General features: G+C 47.5%; 1 protein-coding gene across 1 annotated transcript in view; it reads right to left on the bottom strand.

Annotated features, from left to right (window-relative positions):
* The window catches only part of LOC148442501 (sodium/glucose cotransporter 2-like), a 104,460-nt gene that overhangs the window by 11,600 nt on the left and 67,321 nt on the right, over positions 1-25,539 (bottom strand). The window contains exons 12-13 of the mRNA XM_088463883.1: positions 7,370-7,585; positions 4,668-4,731 (exon numbers count right to left, since the gene is read on the bottom strand). Coding sequence (XP_088320009.1) covers positions 4,668-4,731; positions 7,370-7,585 — 280 coding nt within the window. The remainder of the gene's footprint in view (positions 1-4,667; positions 4,732-7,369; positions 7,586-25,539) is intronic.

The following is a 25,539-nucleotide window of genomic DNA, read 5'->3' as shown; positions in this document are numbered from 1 at the left end:
CCCTTATTGTGACCATGATGTATAACTGGCGCTGAGTCCTTATTGTGACCATGATGTATAACTGGCGCTGAGCCCTTATTGTGACCATGATGTATAACTGGCGGTGACAGGACTGAGTGCTGAGTCCTTATTGTGACCATGATGTATAACTGGTGGTGATGGGACTGAGTGCTGAGCCCTTATTGTGACCATGATGTATAACTGGTGGTGACGGGACTGAGTGCTGAGCCCTTATTGTGACCATGATGTATAACTGGTGGTGACAGGACTGAGTGCTGAGCCCTTATTGTTACCATGATGTATAACTGGAGGTGACAGGACTGAGTGCTGAGCCCTTATTGTGACCATGATGTATAACTGGTGGTGACAGGACTGAGTGCTGAGTTCTTATTGTGACCATGATGTATAACTGGTGGTGACAGGACTGAGTGCTGATCCCTTATTGTGACCATGATGTATAACTGGCGCTGAGTCCTTATTGTGACCATGATGTAAAACTGGCGCTGAGACCTTATTGTGACCATGACGTATAACTGGAGGTGACAGGACTGAGTGCTGAGTTCTTATTGTGACCATGATGTATAACTGGTGGTGACAGGACTGAGTGCTGATCCCTTATTGTGACCATGATGTATAACTGGCGCTGAGTCCTTATTGTGACCATGATGTAAAACTGGCGCTGAGACCTTATTGTGACCATGACGTATAACTGGTGGTGACAGGACTGAGTGCTGAGCCCTTATTGTGACCATGATGTATAACTGGAGGTGACAGGACTGAGTGCTGAGCCCTTATTGTGACCATGATGAATAACTGGTGGTGACAGGACTGAGTGCTGATCCCTTATTGTGACCATGATGTATAACTGGCGCTGAGTCCTTATTGTGACCATGATGTATAACTGGCGCTGAGCCCTTATTGTGACCATGATGTATAACTGGCGGTGACAGGACTGAGTGCTGAGCCCTTATTGTGACCATGATGTATAACTGGTGGTGACAGGAATGAGTGCTGATCCCTTATTGTGACCATGATGTATAACTGGCGCTGAGTCCTTATTGTGACCATGATGTATAACTGGCGCTGAGCCCTTATTGTGACCATGATGTATAACTGGCGGTGACAGGACTGAGTGCTGAGTCCTTATTGTGACCATGATGTATAACTGGTGGTGATGGGACTGAGTGCTGAGCCCTTATTGTGACCATGATGTATAACTGGTGGTGACGGGACTGAGTGCTGAGCCCTTATTGTGACCATGATGTATAACTGGAGGTGACAGGACTGAGTGCTGAGCCCTTATTGTGACCATGATGTATAACTGGTGGTGACAGGACTGAGTGCTGATCCCTTATTGTGACCATGATGTATAACTGGCGCTGAGTCCTTATTGTGACCATGATGTATAACTGGCGCTGAGCCCTTATTGTGACCATGATGTATAACTGGCGGTGACAGGACTGAGTGCTGAGCCCTTATTGTGACCATGATGTATAACTGGTGGTGACAGGAATGAGTGCTGATCCCTTATTGTGACCATGATGTATAACTGGCGCTGAGTCCTTATTGTGACCATGATGTATAACTGGCGCTGAGCCCTTATTGTGACCATGATGTATAACTGGCGGTGACAGGACTGAGTGCTGAGTCCTTATTGTGACCATGATGTATAACTGGTGGTGATGGGACTGAGTGCTGAGCCCTTATTGTGACCATGATGTATAACTGGTGGTGACGGGACTGAGTGCTGAGCCCTTATTGTGACCATGATGTATAACTGGTGGTGACAGGACTGAGTGCTGAGCCCTTATTGTGACCATGATGTATAACTGGTGGTGACAGGACTGAGTGCTGAGCCCTTATTGTTACCATGATGTATAACTGGAGGTGACAGGACTGAGTGCTGAGCCCTTATTGTGACCATGATGTATAACTGGTGGTGACAGGACTGAGTGCTGAGTCCTTACTGTGACCATGATGTATAACTGGTGGTGACAGGACTGAGTCCTTATTGTTACCATGATGTATAACTGGTGGTGATGGGACTGAGTGCTGAGCCCTTATTGTGACCATGATGTATAACTGGTGGTGACGGGACTGAGTGCTGATCCCTTATTGTTACCATGATGTATAACTGGTGGTGACAGGACTGAGTGCTGAGCCCTTATTGTGACCATGATGTATAACTGGTGGTGACAGGACTGAGTGCTTTGTCCTTATTGTGACCATGATGTATAACTGGTGGTGACAGGACTGAGTCCTGAGTCCTTATTGTGACCATGATGTATAACTGGTGGTGACGGGACTGAGTGCTGAGCCCTTTTTGTGACCGTGATGTATAACTGGTGGTGACGGGACTGAGAGCTGAGTCCTTATTGTGACCATGATGTATAACTGGTGGTGACAGGACTGAGTCCTGAGTCCTTATTGTGACCATGATGTATAACTGGTGGTGACGGGACTGAGTGCTGAGCCCTTATTGTGACCATGATGTATAACTGGTGGTGATGGGACTGAGTGCTGAGCCCTTATTGTGACCATGATGTATAACTGGCGGTGACAGGACTGTATGCTGAGTCCTTATTGTGACCATGATGTATAACTGGTGGTGACAGGACTGAGTGCTGAGCCCTTATTGTGACCATGATGTATAACTGTAGGTGACAGGACTGAGTGCTGAGTCCTTATTGTGACCATGATGTATAACTGGTGGTGACGGGACTGAGTGCTGAGCCCTTACTGTGACCATGATGTATAACTGGAGGTGACAGGACTGAGTGCTGAGTTCTTATTGTGACCATGATGTATAACTGGTGGTGACAGGACTGAGTGCTGATCCCTTATTGTGACCATGATGTATAACTGGCGCTGAGTCCTTATTGTGACCATGATGTAAAACTGGCGCTGAGACCTTATTGTGACCATGACGTATAACTGGTGGTGACAGGACTGAGTGCTGAGCCCTTATTGTGACCATGATGTATAACTGGAGGTGACAGGACTGAGTGCTGAGCCCTTATTGTGACCATGATGTATAACTGGAGGTGACAGGACTGAGTGCTGAGTCCTTATTGTGACCATGATGTATAACTGGCGGTGACAGGACTGAGTGCTGAGCCCTTATTGTGACCATGATGTATAACTGGTGGTGACAGGACTGAGTGCTGAGCCCTTATTGTGACCATGATGTATAACTGGTGGTGACAGGAATGAGTGCTGATCCCTTATTGTGACCATGATGTATAACTGGCGCTGAGTCCTTATTGTGACCATGATGTATAACTGGCGCTGAGCCCTTATTGTGACCATGATGTATAACTGGTGGTGACAGGACTGAGTGCTGAGTCCTTATTGTGACCATGATGTATAACTGGTGGTGATGGGACTGAGTGCTGAGCCCTTATTGTGACCATGATGTATAACTGGTGGTGACAGGACTGAGTGCTGAGTCCTTATTGTGACCATGATGTATAACTGGTGGTGACGGGACTGAGTGCTGAGTCCTTATTGTGACCATGATGTATAACTGGTGGTGACAGGACTGAGTGCTGAGTCCTTATTGTGACCATGATGTATAACTGGTGGTGACGGGACTGAGTGCTGAGTCCTTATTGTGACCATGATGTATAACTGGTGGTGACGGGACTGAGTGCTGAGTCCTTATTGTGACCATGATGTATAACTGGTGGTGACGGGACTGAGTGCTGAGTCCTTATTGTGACCATGATGTATAACTGGTGGTGACAGGACTGAGTGCTGAGTCCTTATTGTGACCATGATGTATAACTGGCGCTGAGTCCTTATTGTGACCATGATGTAAAACTGGCGCTGAGTCCTTATTGTGACCATGATGTATAACTGGTGGTGACGGGACTGAGTGCTGAGTCCTTATTGTGACAATGATGTATAACTGGTGGTGACAGGACTGAGTGCTGAGCCCTTATTGTGACCATGATGTATAACTGGTGGTGACAGGACTGAGTGCTGAGTCCTTATTGTGACCGTGATGTATAACTGGTGGTGACGGGACTGAGTGCTGAGTCCTTATTGTGACCATGATGTATAACTGGTGGTGACAGGACTGAGTGCTGAGTCCTTATTGTGACCATGATGTATAACTGGTGGTGATGGGACTGAGTGCTTTGTCCTTACTGTGACCATGATTTATAACTGGAGGTGACAGGACTGAGTGCTGAGCCCTTATTGTGACCATGATGTATAACTGGTGGTGACAGGACTGAGTGCTGAGCCCTTATTGTGACCATAATGTATAACTGGTGGTGACAGGACTGAGTGCTGAGCCCTTATTGTGACCATGATGTATAACTGGCGGTGACAGGACTGAGGGGTTTATGTACTACGTCTTTGAGAGAGAGAAAGTGGATGGATATTAAGTACCAACCGATCAGCTCCTAACTGTCTCCTTCAAGCACAGGTGTAATATGACAGGAGCTGATTGGTTGGTACTTCATCTCCATCCACTTTATTTCTCTCTAAGGCTTAGTACATAGACCCCTGAGGGCAGAGTCCTTATTGCGGACATGATGTATTACTTGCGGTGACTGGAGCGAGTGCCGAGTCTTTGTTGCATCCAAATGAACCGAGCTATATTCAGTCTTCAAGCGACAATGGTGGTGATCTACTGTTAGTAAAGTGGAGAACTCTACCTGATGTTCCCATTTCTTCTCGTGGCTCCTGACTGTTGCGGAGGCTGAACACTAAGCGATAGAGCTGTGGAGAGACAATGAGCATTTATTTTACTGTTCTATCCTTTAGTGTCTATACATTTTGCTCAGAGATTGGTGTTCTTAATGTAATTACAGAGTCCTGCACTATGCAATGCTGCCGAGAGTACCGCTGCATTAGTCCACAACAGAAGGAGGTGCCAGAGCCAGTACTGAGCGTGATCCCACTGGGAGACGGATGTCATTCATAGCGGTGACTCTGATGTGGGATTGTGCCATGGGGAGCTGGCCATCAGCGGTGACTCTGATGTGGGATTGTGCCATGGGGAGCTGGCCATCATAGCGGTGACTCTGATGTGGGATCGTGCCATGGGGAACTGGCCATCATAGCCGTGACTCTGATGTGGGATTGTGCCATGGGGAACTGGCCATCATAGCGGTGACTCTGATGTGGGATTGTGCCATGGGGAACTGGCCATCATAGCGGTGACTCTGATGTGGGATTGTGCCATGGGGAGCTGGCCATCATAGCGGTGACTCTGATGTGGGATTGTGCCATGGGGAGCTGGCCATCATAGCGGTGACTCTGATGTGGGATTGTGCCATGGGGAGCTGGCCATCATAGCGGTGACTCTGATGTGGAAATGTACCACGGGGAGCTGGCCATCATAGCGGTGACTCTGATGTGGAAATGTGCCACGGGGAGCTGGCCATCATAGCAGTGACTGATGTGGGATCGTGCCACGGGGAGCTGGCCATCATAGCGATGACTGATGTGGGATTGTGCCACGGGGAGCTGGCCATCATAGCGGTGACTGATGTGGGATCGTGCCATGGGGAGCTGGCCATCATAGCAGTTGGGATCGTGCTATAGGGAGCTGGCCATCATATCGGTGAGTCTGATGTGGGAGCATGCCATGTGGAGCTGGCCATCATAGCGGTAACTGATGTGGGATCGTGCCATAGGGAGCTGGCCATCAGCGGTGTGCTGGCTCATCCTATTAGGATCGGACATAGGCCCTCATTCAGAGCCGTACGGTCTGAGCAGAGTGCACGCTCTGAATGAGGGCCGTCCTCCATAATTATGGAGCGTCCTCCTGGACGCTCGTATAGCTGTGGGTCACTACCCACAGCTCATACGAGCGTGCAGGTTGATGACTGCGATGGTCTTGACCATCGCGACCATCGCCACTGCGAGCCGGAGCCTGCGGTTGAGTTTCTCAACCGCAAGGCTCGGAGTGATTTTGGCTCTATCAGAGCCAAAATCACTCCCACTGACATCACTAGTGATGTCAGTGGGGCCGGCTTCTGACGGTAGGCGTTCCCTTAGGAACGCCCCTGTCTGGGAGGCACGCCCACCAAAGGGGGCTTGCTGTCAATCAACATCGACAGCACGCCCCCTTTGATCAGACACAACGAGCGAAGGAAAGTCCTTCGCTCGTCGCGTCTCGCGCATGCGCACGACGGAGCTCCCGCCGTCGTGCGCATGCGCAGTGCATAACATCGACCCACTTGCGAGCGGACAGCCGCTCGCGAGTGGGTCTGAATCAGGCCCTATGACTCCTATTAAGTCTCTGGGGGGTATTCAGTTAGGTGCGAAAAGTCTGTTTTTGCAGAGCAGTTTTGCCGGTGATGTAATTACGCCAGGCGAAAACTTATCCTTGTATTCAATTCCACAGACTTTTCCACCGCTGCGGAAAAACAATGTATTGGAATAGGCGAAAAAGATTCTCCTATGAAAACTGTCGGAAAAAAGTGCAGAATAGGGTTTTGAGGTGCAAACTTGCGGGAACCACCCTGCTCCCTTGGGACAGTCCCCCAAAGGTAAACTGTCAAAGTTAAAAATAAACAAACTACAGAACACCCCTAAAAAAGTACTTTCATTTTGGGGTTGAAAAAGAACAAAGTTGGGGGACAAACTTAACTTGCGAAATAGACTCCAAGGGGTCCCCCAAGTATGCCCCAGGTGTTGTTAAGATTGCAGGTGTTCGTTGCAGGTGGATTTTTTAAGTTTTTTAAAACTTCACTTTAGCAACTTCAAAATATGCTAGCCCCCATTTTCATGTACCCCAAATTTGCTGGGAATAGCTATTTTCTTAATAAAAAACCTGCTAAATGCTATTCTTCACCACTTCTGCAAAGACGCAAATTAGCAGCTATTGAGCTCATTTAAGTACCCCAAATACCTTCAGCAGGGCTATTTGGGGGTATTTATAGGGGGGTGTCAGGCTGATTTCCCCAAATCTGACAGCACGTTTAGCCGGTATCGAATTTGCCAGGTTCCGTTTTCGCTGATTTGGAATTGAATACGGGAATGAGCGTGATACTTTACTGCATTGAAAACCAGCGATGACGGGGAAAACCTCTCCAGGCGAAAAGAACGGTACTTTACGCACCTAATTGAATACCCCTTTTGCCTCTTAAATCGACTGCGCTCTTCAGATTGGGGTCTCCCTGCGCTGCCCATACTGCATCTTCCATACTGTAATTGTGATGCTGTTGTACAGTAACTGACTAATCAGACAATGATTGGTTGTTTGTCCCATGACTGGAATCAGCCACCTGCTTTCATTGGCCGTTGTCACCAGGCAGGTAAAAGCTGATTGGTTGCTGCCCATTATGGTTACTGTCCATATCATCTCACATGGCCCTAAGCAATATCCCTGTGATGGGCGGGGCCTCACCTGTGAGTCCGGGATTGCAGGGGTGACGTAAGACACAGCCAGAATGATGAATGCGGAGCATAAGAAGAGGATAATTGCGAAGTAGAGATAATGGACGCCACAGATCAGTGCAGGGCAGGAGCTGGGAACAGAACAGCTTCCTGATCCAAAGGCAAATTCAGGCACCATGCGGCACAGACCCAGGAACAGCCCCCCAATCAGACCCCAGAATGCGCCCTGTGGAGAGAGACTCAGTTATGGCTTGTAGCAGGTGAACCATGGGGTGTGCGAGAATAGATGTGGGATGTGAGGGAAGTGTACGGGAATATATGCGGGGTGTGAGGGAAGTGTGACTGTAGGGATGGATGCTGCCGGGATGTTTGAATTGTGGGATGACCAACTGGAAGGATGCTGTTGGGATGTTCGGTGTGTAGGGTGACAGAATGGAAGGATGCTGTTGGGATGTTCGGTGTGTAGGGTGACAGAATGGAAGGATGATGTTGGGATGTTCTGTGTGTAGGGTGATGGAACGGAAGGATAATGATGGGATGTTCGGTCTGGCAGAATGGAAGAATGATGTTGGGATGATCCGTGTGTAGGGTGACAGAATGGAAAGATGATGTTGGGATGTTCTGTGTGTAGGATGACAGAATGGAAGGATGCTGTTGGGATGTTCGGTGTGTAGGGTGACAGAATGGAAGGATGATGGGATGTTCGGTGTGTGGAGTGACAGAATGTAAGGATGATGTTGACATGTCCGGTATGTAGGATGACAGAATGGAAGGATGATGTTGGGATGTCCGGTATGTAGGATGACAGAATGGAAGGATGATGTTGGGATGTTCGCTGTGTATGGTGAAGGATGATGTTGGGATGTTCGGTGTGTAGGGTGACAGAATGGAAGGATGATGTTCGGTGTGTAGGATGACCGAATGGAAGGATGATGGGATGTTTGGTGTGTAGGGTGATAGAATGGAAAGATAATGTTGGGATGTTCTGTGTGTAGGATGACAGAATGGAAGGATGATGTTGGGATGTTCGGTGTGACACAATGGAAGGATGATGTTGGGATGTTCACTGTGTATGGTGAATGATGATGTTGGGATGTTCGGTGTGTAGGGTGACAGAATGGAAGGATGATGTTCGGTGTGTAGGATGACAGAATGGAAGGATGATGGGATGTTCGGTGTGTAGGATGACAGAATGGAAGGATGATGTTCGGTGTGTAGGATGACAGAATGGAAGGATGATGGGATGTTCGGTGTGTAGGATGACAGAATGGAAGGATGCTGTTGGGATGTTCGGTGTGTAGGGTGACAGAATGGAATGATGCTGTTGGGATGTTCGGTGTGTAGGGTGACAGAATGGAATGATGCTGTTGGGATGTTCGGTGTGTAGGGTGACAGAATGGAAGGATGCTGTTGGGATGTTCAGTGTGTAGGGTGACAGAATGGAGGGATGCTGTGGGGATGTTCGGCATGTAGGGTGACCAGAATGGAAGGATGATGGGATGTTCGACGTGTAGGGTGATAGAATGGAAGGATGCTGTTGGGATGTTCGGTGTGTAGGGTGACAGAATGGTAGGATGATGTTCGGTGAGTAGGGTGACAGAATGGAAGGATGCTGTTGGGATGTTCGGTGTGTAGGGTGACAGAATGGAAGGATGCTGTTGGGATATACGGTGTGGAGGCTGACAGAATGGAAGGATGCAGTTGGGATGTTCGGTGTTTAGGGTGACAGAATGGAATGATGCTTGTTGGGATGTTCGGTGTGTAGGGTGACAGAATGGAATGATGCTGTTTGGATGTTCGGTGTGTAGGGTAACAGAATGGAAAGATGACGTTGGGATGTTCTGTGTGTAGGGTGATGGAACAGAAGGATAATGATGGGATATTCGGTCTGACAGAATGGAAGAATGATGTTGGGATGATCAGTGTGTGGGGTGACAGAATGGAAGGATGATGATGGGATGTTCGGTCTGACAGAATGGAAGAATGATGTTGGGATGATCAATGTGTAGGGGACAGAATGGAAGGATGCTGTTGGGATGTTCGGTGTGACACAATGGAAGGATGATGTTGGGATGTTCGGTGTGACACAATGGAAATATGATGTTGGGATGTTCGCTGTGTATGGTGAAGGATGATGATGGGATGTTCGGTGTGTAGGGTGACAGAATGGAAGGATGATGTTCGGTGTGTAGGATGACAGAATGGAAGGATGATGGGATGTTTGGCGTGTAGGGGACAGAATGGAAGGATGCTGTTGGGATGTTCAGTGTGTAGGGTGACAGAATGGAAGGATGATGTTGGGATGTTCGGTGTGTAGGATGACAGAATGGAAGGATGATGTTGGGATGTTCAGTGTGTAAGGTGACAGAATGCAAGGATGCTGCTGGGATGTTCAGTGTGTAGGGTGATAGAATGGAAGGATGATGTTGGGATGTTCAGTGTGTAGGGTGACAGAATGGAAGGATGCTCTTGGGATGTTGGGTGTCTAGGATGACAGAATGGAAGGATGCTGTTGGGATGTTCAGTGTGTAGGGTGACAGAATGGAAGGTTGCTGTTGGGATGTTGTGTGTAGGGTGACAGAATGGAAGAATGATGATGGGATGTTCGGCGTGTAGGGTGATAGAATTGAAGGATGCTGTTGGGATGTTCAGTGTGTAGGATGACAGAATGGAAGGATGATGTTGGGATGTTCAGTGTGTAGGGTGACAGAATGGAAGGATGCTGTTGGGATGTTCAGTGTGTAGGGTGACAGAATGGAAGGGTGCTGTTGGGATGTTCAGTGTGTAGGTTGACAGAATGGAAAGATGATGTTGGGATGTTCTGTGTGTAGGATGACAGAATGGAAGGATGCTGTTGGGATGTTCGGTGTGTAGGGTGACAGAATGGAAGGATGCTGTTGGGATGTTCAGTGTGTAGGGTGACAGAATGGCAGGATGCTGTGGGGATGTTCGGCGTGTAGGGTGACCAGAATGGAATGATGATGGAATGTTCGGCGTGTAGGGTGATAGAATGGAAGTATGCTGTTGGGATGTTCGGTTTGTAGGGTGACAGAATGGTAGGATGATCGGTGTGTAGGGTGACAGAATGGAAGGATGCTGTTGGGATGTTTGGTGTGTAGGGTGACAGAATGGAAGGATGCTGTTGGGATGTTCGGTGTGTAGGGTGACAGAACGGAATGATGCTGTTGGGATGTTCGGTGTGTGGAGTGACAGAATGGAAGGATGCTGTTGGGATGTTCGGTGTTTAGGGTGACAGAATGGAATGATGCTGTTGGGATGTTCGGTGTGTAGGGTAACAGAATGGAAAGATGACGGGATGTTCTGTGTGTAGGGTGATGGAACGGAAGGATAATGATGAGATGTTTGGTCTGACAGAATGGAAGAATGATGTTGGGATGATCAGTGTGTAGGGTGACACAATGGAAGGATGATGGGATGTTCGGTCTGACAGAATGGAACAATGATGTTGGGATGATCAATGTGAAGGGTGACAGAATGGAAGGATGCTGTTGGGATATACGGTGTGGAGGCTGACAGAATGGAAGGATGCAGTTGGGATGTTCGGTGTTTAGGGTGACAGAATGGAATGATGCTTGTTGTGATGTTCGGTGTGTAGGGTGACAGAATGGAATGATGCTGTTTGGATGTTCGGTGTGTAGGGTAACAGAATGGAAAGATGACGTTGGGATGTTCTGTGTGTAGGGTGATGGAACAGAAGGATGATGATGGGATGTTCGGTCTGACAGAATGGAAGAATGATGTTGGGATGATCAATGTGTAGGGGACAGAATGGAAGGATGCTGTTGGGATGTTCGGTGTGACACAATGGAAGGATGATGTTGGGATGTTCGGTGTGACACAATGGAAATATGATGTTGGGATGTTCGCTGTGTATGGTGAAGGATGATGATGGGATGTTCGGTGTGTAGGGTGACAGAATGGAAGGATGATGTTCGGTGTGTAGGATGACAGAATGGAAGGATGATGGGATGTTTGGCGTGTAGGGGACAGAATGGAAGGATGCTGTTGCGATGTTCAGTGTGTAGGGTGACAGAATGGAAGGATGATGTTGGGATGTTCGGTGTGTAGGATGACAGAATGGAAGGATGATGTTGGGATGTTCAGTGTGTAGGGTGACAGAATGCAAGGATGCTGCTGGGATGTTCAGTGTGTAGGGTGATAGAATGGAAGGATGATGTTGGGATGTTCAGTGTGTAGGGTGACAGAATGGAAGGATGCTGTTGGGATGTTGGGTGTCTAGGGTGACAGAATGGAAGGATGCTGTTGGGATGTTGGGTGTCTAGGATGACAGAATGGAAGGATGCTGTTGGGATGTTCAGTGTGTAGGGTGACAGAATGGAAGGTTGCTGTTGGGATGTTCAGTGTGTAGGGTGACAGAATGGAAGAATGATGATGGGATGTTCGGCGTGTAGGGTGATAGAATTGAAGGATGCTGTTGGGATGTTCAGTGTGTAGGATGACAGAATGGAAGGATGATGTTGGGATGTTCAGTGTGTAGGGTGACAGAATGGAAGGATGCTGTTGGGATGTTCAGTGTGTAGGGTGACAGAATGGAAGGGTGCTGTTGGGATGTTCAGTGTGTAGGGTGACAGAATGGAAAGATGATGTTGGGATGTTCTGTGTGTAGGATGACAGAATGGAAGGATGCTGTTGGGATGTTCGGTGTGTAGGGTGACAGAATGGAAGGATGCTGTTGGGATGTTCAGTGTGTAGGGTGACAGAATGGAAGGATGCTGTGGGGATGTTCGGCGTGTAGGGTGACCAGAATGGAAGGATGATGGGATGTTCGGCGTGTAGGGTGATAGAATGGAAGGATGCTGTTGGGATGTTCGGTTTGTAGGGTGACAGAATGGTAGGATGATCGGTGTGTAGGGTGACAGAATGGAAGGATGCTGTTGGGATGTTCGGTGTGTAGGGTGACAGAATGGAAGGATGCTGTTGGGATGTTCGGTGTGTAGGGTGACAGAACGGAATGATGCTGTTGGGATGTTCGGTGTGTGGAGTGACAGAATGGAAGGATGCTGTTGGGATGTTCGGTGTTTAGGGTGACAGAATGGAATGATGCTGTTGGGATGTTCGGTGTGTAGGGTAACAGAATGTAATGATGCTGTTGGGATGTTCGGTGTGTAGGGTGACAGAATGGAAAGATGATGTTGGGATGTTCTGTGTGTAGGATGACAGAATGGAAGGATGATGTTGGGATGTTTGGTGTAGGGTGACAGAATGGAAGGATGATGGGATGTTCAGTGTGTAGGGTGACAGAATGGTAGGATGATGTTGGGATGTTTGGCGGGTAGGGTGACAGAATGGAAGGATGATCGGTGTGTACGGTGACAGAATGGAAGTATGTTGGGATGTTCGGTGTGACAGAATGGAAGGAGGATGATGGGATGTTGGGTGTGTAGGGTGACAGAATGGAAGGATGATGGAAAGTTCGGCATCTAGGGTGACAATGGAAGGAAGCTGTTGGGATGTTCAGTGTGTAGGGTGACAGAATGGTAGGATGATGGGATGTTCAGTGTGTAGAAAGACAGAATGGAAGGATGCTGTTGGGATGTTCAGTGTGTATGGTGACAGAATGGAAGGTTGCTGTTGGGCTGTTCAGTGTGTAGGGTGACAGAATGGAAGAATGATGATGGGATGTTCGGCGTGTAGGGTGATAGAATTGAAGGATGCTGTTGGGATGTTCAGTGTGTAGGATGACAGAATGGAAGGATGATGTTGGGATGTTCAGTGTGTAGGGTGACAGAATGGAAGGTTGCTGTTGGGATGTTCAGTGTGTAGGGTGACAGAATGGAAGGGTGCTGTTGGGATGTTCAGTGTGTAGGGTGACAGAATGGAAAGATGATGTTGGGATGTTCTGTGTGTAGGATGACAGAATGGAAGGATGCTGTTGGGATGTTCGGTGTGTAGGGTGACAGAATGGAAGGATGCTGTTGTTATGTTCAGTGTGTAGGGTGACAGAATGGAAGGATGCTGTGGGGATGTTCGGCGTGTAGGGTGACCAGAATGGAAGGATGATGGGATGTTCGGCGTGTAGGGTGATAGAATGGAAGGATGCTGTTGGGATGTTCGGTTTGTAGGGTGACAGAATGGTAGGATGATCGGTGTGTAGGGTGACAGAATGGAAGGATGCTGTTGGGATGTTCGGTGTGTAGGGTGACAGAATGGAAGGATGCTGTTGGGATGTTCGGTGTGTAGGGTGACAGAACGGAATGATGCTGTTGGAATGTTCGGTGTGTGGAGTGACAGAATGGAAGGATGCTGTTGGGATGTTCGGTGTTTAGGGTGACAGAATGGAATGATGCTGTTGGGATGTTCGGTGTGTAGGGTAACAGAATGTAATGATGCTGTTGGGATGTTCTGTGTGTAGGATGACAGAATGGAAGGATGATGTTGGGATGTTCGGTGTAGGGTGACAGAATGGAAGGATGCTGTTGGGATGTTCGGTGTGTAGGGTGACAGAATGGAATGATGCTGTGGGGATGTTCGGCGTGTAGGCTGACTGAATGGAAGGATGATGGGATGTTCAGTGTGTAGGGTGACAGAATGGTAGGATGATGTTGGGATGTTTGGCGGGTAGGGTGACAGAATGGAAGGATGATCGGTGTGTACGGTGACAGAATGGAAGTATGTTGGGATGTTCGGTGTGACAGAATGGAAGGAGGATGATGGGATGTTGGGTGTGTAGGGTGACAGAATGGAAGGATGATGGAAAGTTCGGCATCTAGGGTGACAATGGAAGGAAGCTGTTGGGATGTTCAGTGTGTAGGGTGACAGAATGGTAGGATGATGGGATGTTCAGTGTGTAGAAAGACAGAATGGAAGGATGCTGTTGGGATGTTCAGTGTGTAGAGTGACTGAATGGAAGGATGATGATGGGATGTTTGGTGTGTAGCGTGACAGAATTGAAGGATGATGTTGGGATGTTCGGTGTGTAGGGTGACGGAATGGAAGGATGCTGTTGGGATGTTTGGTGTGTAGGGTGACAGAATGGAATGATGCTGTGGGGATGTTCGGCGTGTAGGCTGACAGAATTGAAGGATGCTGTCTGGATGTTCAGTGTGTAGGGTGACTGAATGGTTGGATGATGTTGGGATGTTCAGTGTGTAGAAAGACAGAATGTAAGGATGCTGTTGGGATGTTCGGTGTGACAGAATGGAAGGATGCTGTTGGGATGTTCGGTGTGTAGGGTGACAGAATGGAAGGATGATATTGGGATGTTTGGTGTGACAGAATGGAAGGATGCTGTTGGGATGTTCAGTGTGTAGGGTGACAGAATGGTAGGATAATGCTGCGATGTTCTGTGTTTAGGGTGACTCAATGGAAGGATGCTGTCTGGATGTTCAGTGTGTAGGGTGACAGAATGGAAGGATGCTGTTGGGATGTTCAGTGTGTAGGGTGACAGAATGGAAGGATGATGGGAAGTTCGGTATCTAGGGTGACAATGGAAGGATGGTGTTGGGATGTTCAGTGTGTAGGGTGACAGAATGGTAGGATGATGCTGCGATGTTCTGTGTTTAGGGTGACTCAATGGAAGGATGCTGTCTGGATGTTCAGTGTGTAGGGTGACAGAATGGAAGGATGCTGTTGGGATGTTCAGTGTGTAGGGTGACAGAATGGAAGGATGATGGGAAGTTCGGTATCTAGGGTGACAATGGAAGGATGCTGTTGGGATGTTCAGTGTGTAGGGTGACAGAATGGTAGGATGATGCTGCGATGTTCTGTGTTTAGGGTGACTCAATGGAAGGATGCTGTCTGGATGTTCAGTGTGTAGGGTGACAGAATGGAAGGATGCTGTTGGGATGTTCAGTGTGTAGGGTGACAGAATGGAAGGATGATGGGAAGTTCGGTATCTAGGGTGACAATGGAAGGATGCTGTTGGGATGTTTGGCATATAGGGTGACAGAATGGAAGGATGATGGTCAGTGTGTAGGGTGACAGAATGGAAGTATGATGTTGGGATGTTCAGTGTGACAGAATGGAAGGATGATGTTGGGATGTTCAGTGTGACAGAATGGAAGGATGATGTTGGGATGTTCGGTGTGTATGGATGATGGAATGGAAGGATGATGTTGGGTTGTTTGGTTTGACAGAATAGAAGGATGATGTTGGGATGTTCGGTGTGTAGGATGACAGAATGGAAGGATGATTGATGTTGGGATGTTCGGTGTGTAGGGTGACAGAATGGAAGGATGATGTTGGGATGTACGGTGTGACAGAATGGAAGGATAATGGGATATTTGGTATGTAGGGTGACAGAATGGAAGGATGATGGGAAGTTCGGCATCTAGGGTGACAGAGTGGAAGGATGCTGTTGGGATGTTCAGTGTGTAGGGTGACAGAATGGTAGGATGATGTTGGGATGCTCGGCGTGTAGGGTGACAAAATGGAAGGATGATGTTCGGTGTGTAGTGTGACAGAATGGAAGTATGATGGGATGTTGGGTGTGACAGAATGGAAGGATGCTGTTGGGATGTTCAGTGTGTAGGGTGACAGAATGGAAGGATGATGGGAAGTTCGGTATCTAGGGTGACAATGGAAGGATGCTGTTGGGATGTTCAGTGTGTAGGGTGACAGAATGATATGGATGATGCTGCGATGTTCTGTGTTTAGGGTGAGTCAATGGAAGGATGCTGTCTGGATGTTCAGTGTGTAGGGTGACAGAATGGAAGGATGCTGTTGGGATGTTCAGTGTCTAGGGTGACAGAATGGAAGGATGATGTTTGGTGTGACAGAATGGAAGGAGGATGATGGGATGTTGGGTGTGTAGGGTGACAGAATGGAAGGATGATGGAAAGTCCGGCATCTAGGGTGACAATGGAAGGAAGCTGTTGGGATGTTCAGTGTGTAGGGTGACAGAATGGTAAGATGATGCTGCGATGTTCTGTGTTTAGGGTGACACAATGGAAGGATGCTGTCTGGATGTTCAGTGTGTAGGGTGACAGAATGGTAGGATGATGTTGGGATGTTCAGTGTGTAGGGTGACAGAATGGAAGGATGCTGTTGGGATGTTCAGTGTGTAGAGTGACTGAATGGGAGGAGGATGATGGGATGTTCGGTGTGTAGGGTGACGGAATTGAAGGATGCTGTTGGGATGTCCGGTGTGTAGGGTGAAATAATGGAAGGATGATGGGAAGTTCGGTATCTAGGGTGACAATGGAAGGATGCTGTCTGGATGTTCAGTGTGTAGGGTGACAGAATGGAAGGATGCTGTTGGGATGTTCGGCATGTAGGGTGACAGAATGGAAGGATGATGTTCCGTGTGTAGGGTGACAGAATGGAAGGATGCTGTTGGGATGTTCGGCATGTAGGGTGACAGAATGGAAGGATGATGTTCGGTGTGTAGGGTGACAGAATGGAAGGATGCTGTTGGGATGTTTGGTGTGTAGGGTGACAGAATGGAAGGATGATGTTGGGATGTTCGGTGTGACAGAATGCAAGGATGATGTTGGGATGTTCGGTGTGTATGGATGATAGAATGGAAGCATGATGATGGGATGTTCGGTGTGTAGGATGACAGAATGAAAGGATGATGTTGGGATGTTCGGTCTGTAGGGTGACAGAATGGAAGGATGATTGATGTTGGGATGTTCGGTGAGTAGGGTGACAGAATGGAAGGGTGATGTTGGGATGTTCGGTGTGTAGGGTGACATAATGGAAGGATGATGTTGGGATGTTGAGATGTTCGGTGTGTAGGGTGACAGAATTGAAGGATGATGTTGGGATATTCGGTGTGTAGGATGACAGAATGGAAGGATGATGTTTGCTGTGACAGAATGGAAGGATGATGTTGGTTTGTTTGGTGTGACAGAATGGAAGGAGGATGATGGGATGTTCGGTGTGTAGGGTGATGAAATTGAAGGATGCTGTTGGGATGTTTGGTGTGTAGGGTGACAGAATGGAAGGATGATGGGAAGTTCAGTATCTAGGGTGACAATGGAAGGATGCTGTCTGGATGTTCAGTGTGTAGGGTGACAGAATGGAAGGATGCTGTTGGGATGTACAGTGTGTAGAGCGACCGAATTTTAGGATGCTGTTCGGCATATAGGGTGACAGAATGGAAGGATGATGGTCGGTGTGTAGGGTGACAGAATGTAAGTATGATGTTGGGATGTTCAGTGTGACAGAATGGAAGGATGATGTTGGGATGTTCGGTGTGACAGAATGGAAGGATGATGTTGGGATGTTTGTTGTGTATGGATGATGGAATGGAAGGATGATGTTTGGATGTTCGGTGTGACAGAATGAAAAGATGATGTTGGGATGTTCGGTGTGACAGAATGGAAGGATGATGTTGCGATGTTCTGTGAGTAGCGTGACAGAATGGAAGGATGATGTTCGGTGTGTAGGATGACAGAATGGAAGGATGATGTTTGGTGTGACAGAATGGAAGGATGATGTTGGGATGTTCGGTGTAACAGAATGGAAGGATGATGTTGGGATGTTCGGTGTGAAGGAATGGAAGGATGATGTTGGGATATTCGGTGTGACAGAATGGAAGGATGATGTTGGGATGTTCGGTATGACAGAATGGAAGGATGATGTTGGGATGTTCGGTATGACAGAATGGAAGGATGATGGGATGTTCAGCGTGTAGGGTGACAATGGAAGGATCATGTTGGGATGTTCATTGTGTAGGGTGACAGAATGGTAGGATGATGTTGGGATGTTTGGTGTGACAGAATGGAAGGATGATGGGATGTTCGGTGTGACAGAATGCAAGGATGATGTTGGGATGTTCGGTGTGTATGGGTGATGGAATGGAAGGATGATGTTGGGATGTTCTGTGAGTAGGGTGACAGAATGGAAGGATGATGATGGGATGTTTGGTGAGTAGGATGACAGAATGGAAGTATGTTGATGGGATGTTAGGTGAGTAGGGTGACAGAATGGAAGGATGATGTTCGGTGTGTAGAGTGACAGAATGGAAGGATGCTGTTGGGATGTTCAGTGTGTAGGGTGACAGAATTGAAGGAGGATGTTGGGTGTGTAGGGTGACAGAATGGAAGGATGTTGGAAAGTTCGGCATCTAGGGTGACAATGGAAGGAAGCTGTTGGGATGTTCAGTGTGTAGGGTGACTGAATGGTAGGATGATGTTTGGATGTTCGGCATGTAGGGTGACAGAATGGATGGATGCTGTTGGGATGTTTGGTGTGTTGGATGACAGAATGGAAGGATGATGTTGGGATATTCGGTGTGTAGGATGACAGAATGGAAGGATGATGTTGGGATGTTTGGTGAGTACTATGACAGAATGGAAGGATGCTGTTGTGATGTTCGCTGTGTATGGTGAAGGATGATGTTGGGATGTTCGGTGTGTAGGGTGACAGAATGGAAGGATGCTGTGGGTATGGTCGGCATGTAGGGTGACAGAATGGAAGGATGATGGGATGTTCGGCGTGTAGGGTGACAATGGAAGGATCCTGTTGGGATGTTCATTGTGTAGGGTGACAGAATGGTAGGATGATGTTGGGATGTTCAGTGTGTAGAGTGACAGAATGGAAGGATGCTGTTGGGATGTTCAGTGTAGAGTGACTGAATGGTAGGATGATGTTGGGATGTTCAATGTGTAGAGTGACAGAATGGAAGGATGCTGTTGGGATGTTCAGTGTAGAGTGACTGAATGGTAGGATGATGTTGGGATGTTCAGTGTGTAGAGTGACAGAATGGAAGGATGCTGTTGGGATTTTCGGCATTTAGGGTGACAGAATGGAAGGATGATGTTGGGATGTTTGGTGTGTAGGGTGACAGAATGGAAGGATGATGTTGGGATGTTTGGTGTGTAGGGTGACAGAATGGAAGGATGATGTTTGGTGTGACAGAATTGAAGGAGGATGTTGGGTGTGTAGGGTGACAGAATGGAAGGATGTTGGAAAGTTCGGCATCTAGGGTGACAATGGAAGGAAGCTGTTGGGATGTTCAGTGTGTAGGGTGACTGAATGGTAGGATGATGTTGGGATGTTCGGCATTTAGGGTGACAGAATGGATGGATGCTGTTGGGATGTTTGGTGTGTAGGGTGACAGAATGGAAGGATGATGATGGGATGTTTGGTGTGTAGGGTGACAGAATGGAAGGATGATGTTGGGATGTTTGGTGTGACAGAATGGAAGGATGATGTTGGGATGTTCGGTGTGACAGAATGCAAGGATGATGTTGGGATGTTCGGTGTGTATGGGTGATGGAATGGAAGGATGCTGTTGGGATGTTAGGTGAGTAGGGTGACAGAATGGAAGGATGATGTTGGGATGTTCGGTGTGTAGGGTGACAGAATGGAAGGATGATGTTGGGATGTTCGGTGTGTAGGGTGACAGAATGGAAGGATGATGTTTGGTGTGACAGAATGGAAGGAGGATGATGGGATGTTCGGTGTGTAGGGTGACGGAATTGAAGGATGATGTTCGGTGTGTAGAGTGACAGAATGGAAGGATGCTGTTGGGATGTTTGGCATGTAGGGTGACAAAATGGAAGGATGATTGATGTTGGGATGTTCAGTGAGTAGGGTGACAGAATGGAAGTATGATGTTGGGATGTTTGGTGAGTACTATGACAGAATGGAAGGATGCTGTTGGGATGTTCGCTGTGTAGGGTGACAGAATGGAAGAATGCTGTTGGGATGTTCGGTGTGACAGAATGGAAGGATGATGTTGGGATGTTCGGTGTGACAGAATAGAAGGATGAAGTTGGGATGATCAGTGTGTAGGGTGACAGAATGGAAGGATGGTGGGATGTTTGGTGTGTAGGGTGACAGTATAGAAGGATAATGATGGGATGTTTGGTGTGTAGGGTGACAGAATGGAAGGATGATGTTGGGATGTTCGGCGTGTAGGGTGACAGAATGGAAGGATGATGGGATGTTCGGCGTGTAGGGTGACAGAATGGAAGGATGCTGTTGGGATGTTCAGTGTGTAGGGTGACAATGGTAAGATGATCGGTGTGTAGAGTGACAGAATTGAAAGATGCTATCGGGATGTTCAGCGTGTAGGGTGACAGAATGGAAGGATGATGTTCGGTGTGTAGGGTGACAGAATGGAAGTATGATGGGATGTTCAGTGGGACAGGATGAAAGGATGCTGTTGGGACGTTCGGTGTGACAGAATGGAAGGAGGATGATGGGATGTTCGGTGTGTAGGGTGACGGAATTGAAGGATGCTGTTGGGATGTTCGGTGTGTAGGGTGACAGAATGGAAGGATGATGGGAAGTTCGGCATCTAGGGTGACATAATGGAAGGATGCTGTTGGGATGTTCAGTGTGTAGGGTGACTGAATGGTAGGACGATGTTGGGATGTTCGGCATGTAGGGTGACAAAATGGAAGGATGATTGATGGGATGTTCGGTGAGTAGCGTGACAGAATGGAAGTATTATGTTGGGATGTTTGGTGTGACAGAATGGAAGGATGATGTTGGGATGTTCTGTGAGTAGCGTGACAGAATGGAAGGATGATGTTGGGATGTACGGTGTGACAGAATGGAAGTATGATGTTGGGATGTTTGGTGTGACAGAATGGAAGGATGCTGTTGGGATGTTTGGCATGTAGGGTGACAGAATAGAAGGATAATGATGGGATGTTCAGTGTGTAGGGTGACAGAATGGAAGGATGATGTTGGGATGTTTGGTGTGACAGAATGGAAGGATGATGTTGGGATGTTCTGTGAGTAGCGTGACAGAATGGAAGGATGATGTTGGGATGTTCGGTGTGTAGGATGACAGAATGGAAGGATGATGTTGGGATGTTCTTTGTGTAGGATGACAGAATGGAAGGATGATGTTGGGATGTTCGGTGAGTAGGGTGACCGAATGGAAGAATGATGTTGGGATGTTCGGTGTGACAGAATGGAAGGATGATTTTGGGATGTTCGGTGTGTAGGATGACAGAATGGATGGATGCTGTTGGGATCTTCGGTGTGTAGGGTGATAGAAGAAAGCAGTTGGGATGTTCGTTATTTAGGGTGACAGAATGGAATGATGCTGTTGGGATGTCAGGATTGTAGGGTGACAATGGAAGGATGACGTTGGGATGTTTTGTGTGTAGGGAGATGGAACGGAAGGATGATGTTGGGTTGTTCTGTGCGTAGAGTGACAGAATGGAAGGATGATGTTGGGATTTTTGGTGTGACAGAATGGAAGGAGAATGATGGGATTTTCGGTGTGTAGGGTGACAGAATTGGAGGATGCTGTTGGGATGTTCGGTCTGTAAGGTGACAGAATGGAAGGATGCTGTTGGGAAGTTCAGTGTGTAGGGTGACTGAATGGTAGGATGATGTTGGGATGTTCGGTGTGTAGAGTGACAGAATGGAAGGATGCTGTTGGGATGTTCAGCATGTAGGGTGACAGAATGGAAGGATGATGTTCGGTGTGTAGGGTGACAGAATGTCAGTATGATGTTGGGATGTTCAGTGTGACAGAATGGAAGGATGACGTTGTGATGTTCTGTGTGTAGGGTGATGGAACGGAAGGATGGTGTTGGGATATTCGGTGTCTTGGATGACAGAATGGAAGGATGATGTTGGGATGTTCGGTATGACAGAATGGAAGGATGATGTTGGGATGTTTGGCATGTAGGGTGACAGAATAGAAGGATAATGATGGGATGTTCACTGTGTAGGGTGACGGAATTGAAGGATGATGTTGGGATGTTCTGCGTGTAGGGTGACAGAATGGAAGGATGATGGGAAGTTCGGCATCTAGGGTGACAGAATGGAAGGATGCTGTTGGGATGTTCGGTGTGACAGAATGGAAGGAGGATGATGGAATGTTCGGTATGACAGAATGGAAGGATGATTTTGGGATTTTCGGTGTGTAGGATGACAGAATGGTAGGATGATGTTGGGATGTTTGGTGTGTGGAGTGACAGAATGGAAGGATCCTGTTGGGATGTTCTGTGTGTAGTGTGATGGAATGGAAGGATGACGTTGGGATGTTTGGTGTGTGGAGTGACAGAATGGAAGGATCCTGTTGGGATGTTCTGTGTGTAGGGTGATGGAATGGAAGGATGATGTTGGGATGTTCGGTGTGTAGGGTGACAGAATGGAAGAATGCTGTTGGGATGTTCGGTGTGACAGAATGGAAGGATGATGTTGGGATGTTCGGTGTGACAGAATGGAAGGATGATATTCGGATGTTTGTTGTGACAGAATGGATGGATGATGTTGGGATGTTCGATGTTACAGAATGGAAGTATGATGTTGGGATGTTTGGTGTGACAGAATGGAAGTATGATGTTGGGATGTTCGGTGTGACAGAATAGAAGGTTGATGTTGGGATGTTCAGTGTGACAGAATGGAAGGATGCTGTTGGGATGTTCGGTGTGTAGGGTGACAGAATGGAAGGATGATGTTGGGATGTTTGGTGTGACAGAATGGAAGGATGATGTTGGGATTTTCGGTGTGACAGAATGGAAGGATGATGTTGGGATGTTCTGTGAGTAGGGTGACAGAATGGAAGGATGTTTTTGGGATGTTCTTTGTGACAGAATGGAATGATGATGTTGGGATGTTCTGTGAGTAGGATGACAGAATGGAAGGATGATGTTGGGATGTTCTGTGAGTAGGGTGACCGAACATCACAACATCATCCTTCCATTCTGTGTCTAGGATTACAGTATGGAAGGATGATGTTGGGATGTTCGGTGTGACAGAATGGGAGGATGATGTTGGGATATTCGGTGTGACAGAATAGAAGGATGATGTTGGGATGATCAGTGTGTAGGGTGACAGAATGGAAGGATGGTGGGATGTTTGGTGTGTAGGGTGACAGTATAGAAGGATAATGATGGGATGTTTGGTGTGTAGGGTGATAGAATGGAAGGATGATGTTGGGATGTTCAGCGTGTAGGGTGACAGAGTGGAAGGATGATGGGAAGTTCGGCATCTAGGGTGACATAATGGAAGGATGCTGTTGGGATGTTCAGTGTGTAGGGTGACAGAATGGAAGGATGACGACGTGATGTTCTGTGTGTAGGGTGATGGAACAGAAGGATGATGTTGGTATGTTCTGTGTGTAAGGTGATGGAACGGAAGGATGGTGTTGGGATGTTCGGTGTCTTGGATGACAGAATGGAAGGATGATGTTGGTATGTTCGGTGTGACAGAATGGAAGGATGATGTTGGGATGATGAGTGTGTAGGGTGACAGAATGGAAGGATGTTGTTGGGATGTTCGGTGTGTAGGATGACAGAATGGAAGGATGATGTTGGGATGTTCGGTATGACAGAATGGAAGGATGATGTTGGGATGTTTGGCATGTAAGGTGACAGAATAGAAGGATAATGATGGGATGTTCACTGTGTAGGGTGACGGAATTGAAGGATGATGTTGGGATGTTCGGCGTGTAGGGTGACAGAATGGAAGGATGATGGGAAGTTCGGCATCTAGGGTGACAGAATGGAAGGATGCTGTTGGGATGTTCGGTGTGACAGAATGGAAGGATGATGTTGGGATGTTTGGTGTGACAGAATGGAAGGAGGATGATGGAATGTTCGGTGTGACAGAATGGAAGGATGATGTTGGGATGTACGGTGTGACAGAATGGAAGTATGATGTTGGGATGTTTGGTGTGACAGAATAGAAGGATGATTTTGGGATGTTCAGTGTGACAGAATGGAAGGATGCTGTTGGGATGTTTGGCATGTAGGGTGACAGAATAGAAGGATAATGATGGGATGTTCAGTATGTAGGGTGACAGAATGGAAGGATGCTGTTGGGATGTTCGGTGTGACAGAATGGAAGGATGATGTTGGGATGTTTGGTGTGACAGAATGGAAGGAGGATGATGGAATGTTCGGTGTGACAGAATGGAAGGATGATGTTGGGATGTACGGTGTGACAGAATGGAAGTATGATGTTGGGATGTTTGGTGTGACAGAATAGAAGGATGATTTTGGGATGTTCAGTGTGACAGAATGGAAGGATGCTGTTGGGATGTTTGGCATGTAGGGTGACAGAATAGAAGGATAATGATGGGATGTTCAGTATGTAGGGTGACAGAATGGAAGGATGATGTTGGGTTGTTTGGTGTGACAGAATGGAAGGATGATGTTGGGATGTTCGGTGTGTAGGATGACAGAATGGAAGGATGATGTTGGGATGTTCTGTGTGTAGGATGACAGAATGGAAGGATGATGTTGGGATGTTCGGTGAGTAGGGTGACCGAATGGAAGAATGATGTTGGGATGTTCGGTGTGACAGAATGGAAGGATGATGTTGGGATGTTCGGTGTGTAGGATGACAGAATGGATGATGCTGTTGGGATCTTCGGTGTGTAGGGTGATAGAAGGATGCTGTTGGGATGTTCGGTGTTTAAGGTGACAGAATGGAATGATGCTGTTGGGATGTCAGGATTGTAGGGTGACAGAATGGAAGGATGACGTTGGGATGTTCTGTGTGTAGGGAGATGGAACGGAAGGATGATGTTGGGCTTTTCTGTGCGTAGAGTGACAGAATGGAAGGATGATGTTGGTATGTTCGGTGTGACAGAATGGAAGGATGATGTTGGGATTTTTGGTGTGACAGAATGGAAGGAGGATGATGGGATTTTCGGTGTGTAGGGTGACGGAATTGGAGGATGCTGTTGGGATGTTCAGTGTGTAGGGTGACTGAATGGTAGGATGATGTTGGGATGTTCGATGTGTAGAGTGACAGAATGGAAGGATGCTGTTGGGATGTTTAGCATGTAGGGTGACAGAATGGAAGGATGATGTTCGGTGTGTAGGGTGACAGAATGTCAGTATGATGTTGGGATGTTCAGTGTGACAGAATGGAAGGATGACGACGTGATGTTCTGTGTGTAGGGTGATGGAACGGAAGGATGGTGTTGGGATGTTCGGTGTCTTGGATGACAGAATGGAAGGATGCTGTTGGGATGTTTGGTGCATAGAGTAACAGAATGGAAGGATGATGTTGGGATGTTCGGTATGACAGAATGGAAGGATGATGTTGGGATGTTTGGCATGTAGGGTGACAGAATAGAAGGATAATGATGGGATGTTCACTGTGTAGGGTGACGGAATTGAAGGAGGATGATGGGATGTTTGGCGTGTAGGGTGACAGAATGGAAGGATGATGGGAAGTTCGGCATCTAGGGTGACAGAATGGAAGGATGCTGTTGGGATGTTCGGTGTGACAGAATGGAAGGATGATGTTGGGATGTTTGGTGTG

This window comes from Taudactylus pleione, unplaced genomic scaffold, assembly GCF_031769625.1.
Source record: "Taudactylus pleione unplaced genomic scaffold, aTauple2 ptg001489l, whole genome shotgun sequence".
Classification (NCBI taxonomy): Eukaryota; Metazoa; Chordata; class Amphibia; order Anura; family Myobatrachidae; genus Taudactylus; species Taudactylus pleione.
The sequence above is the reverse complement of the archived record's forward strand: the minus strand, read 5'-3'. Positions and strand labels throughout refer to the sequence as shown.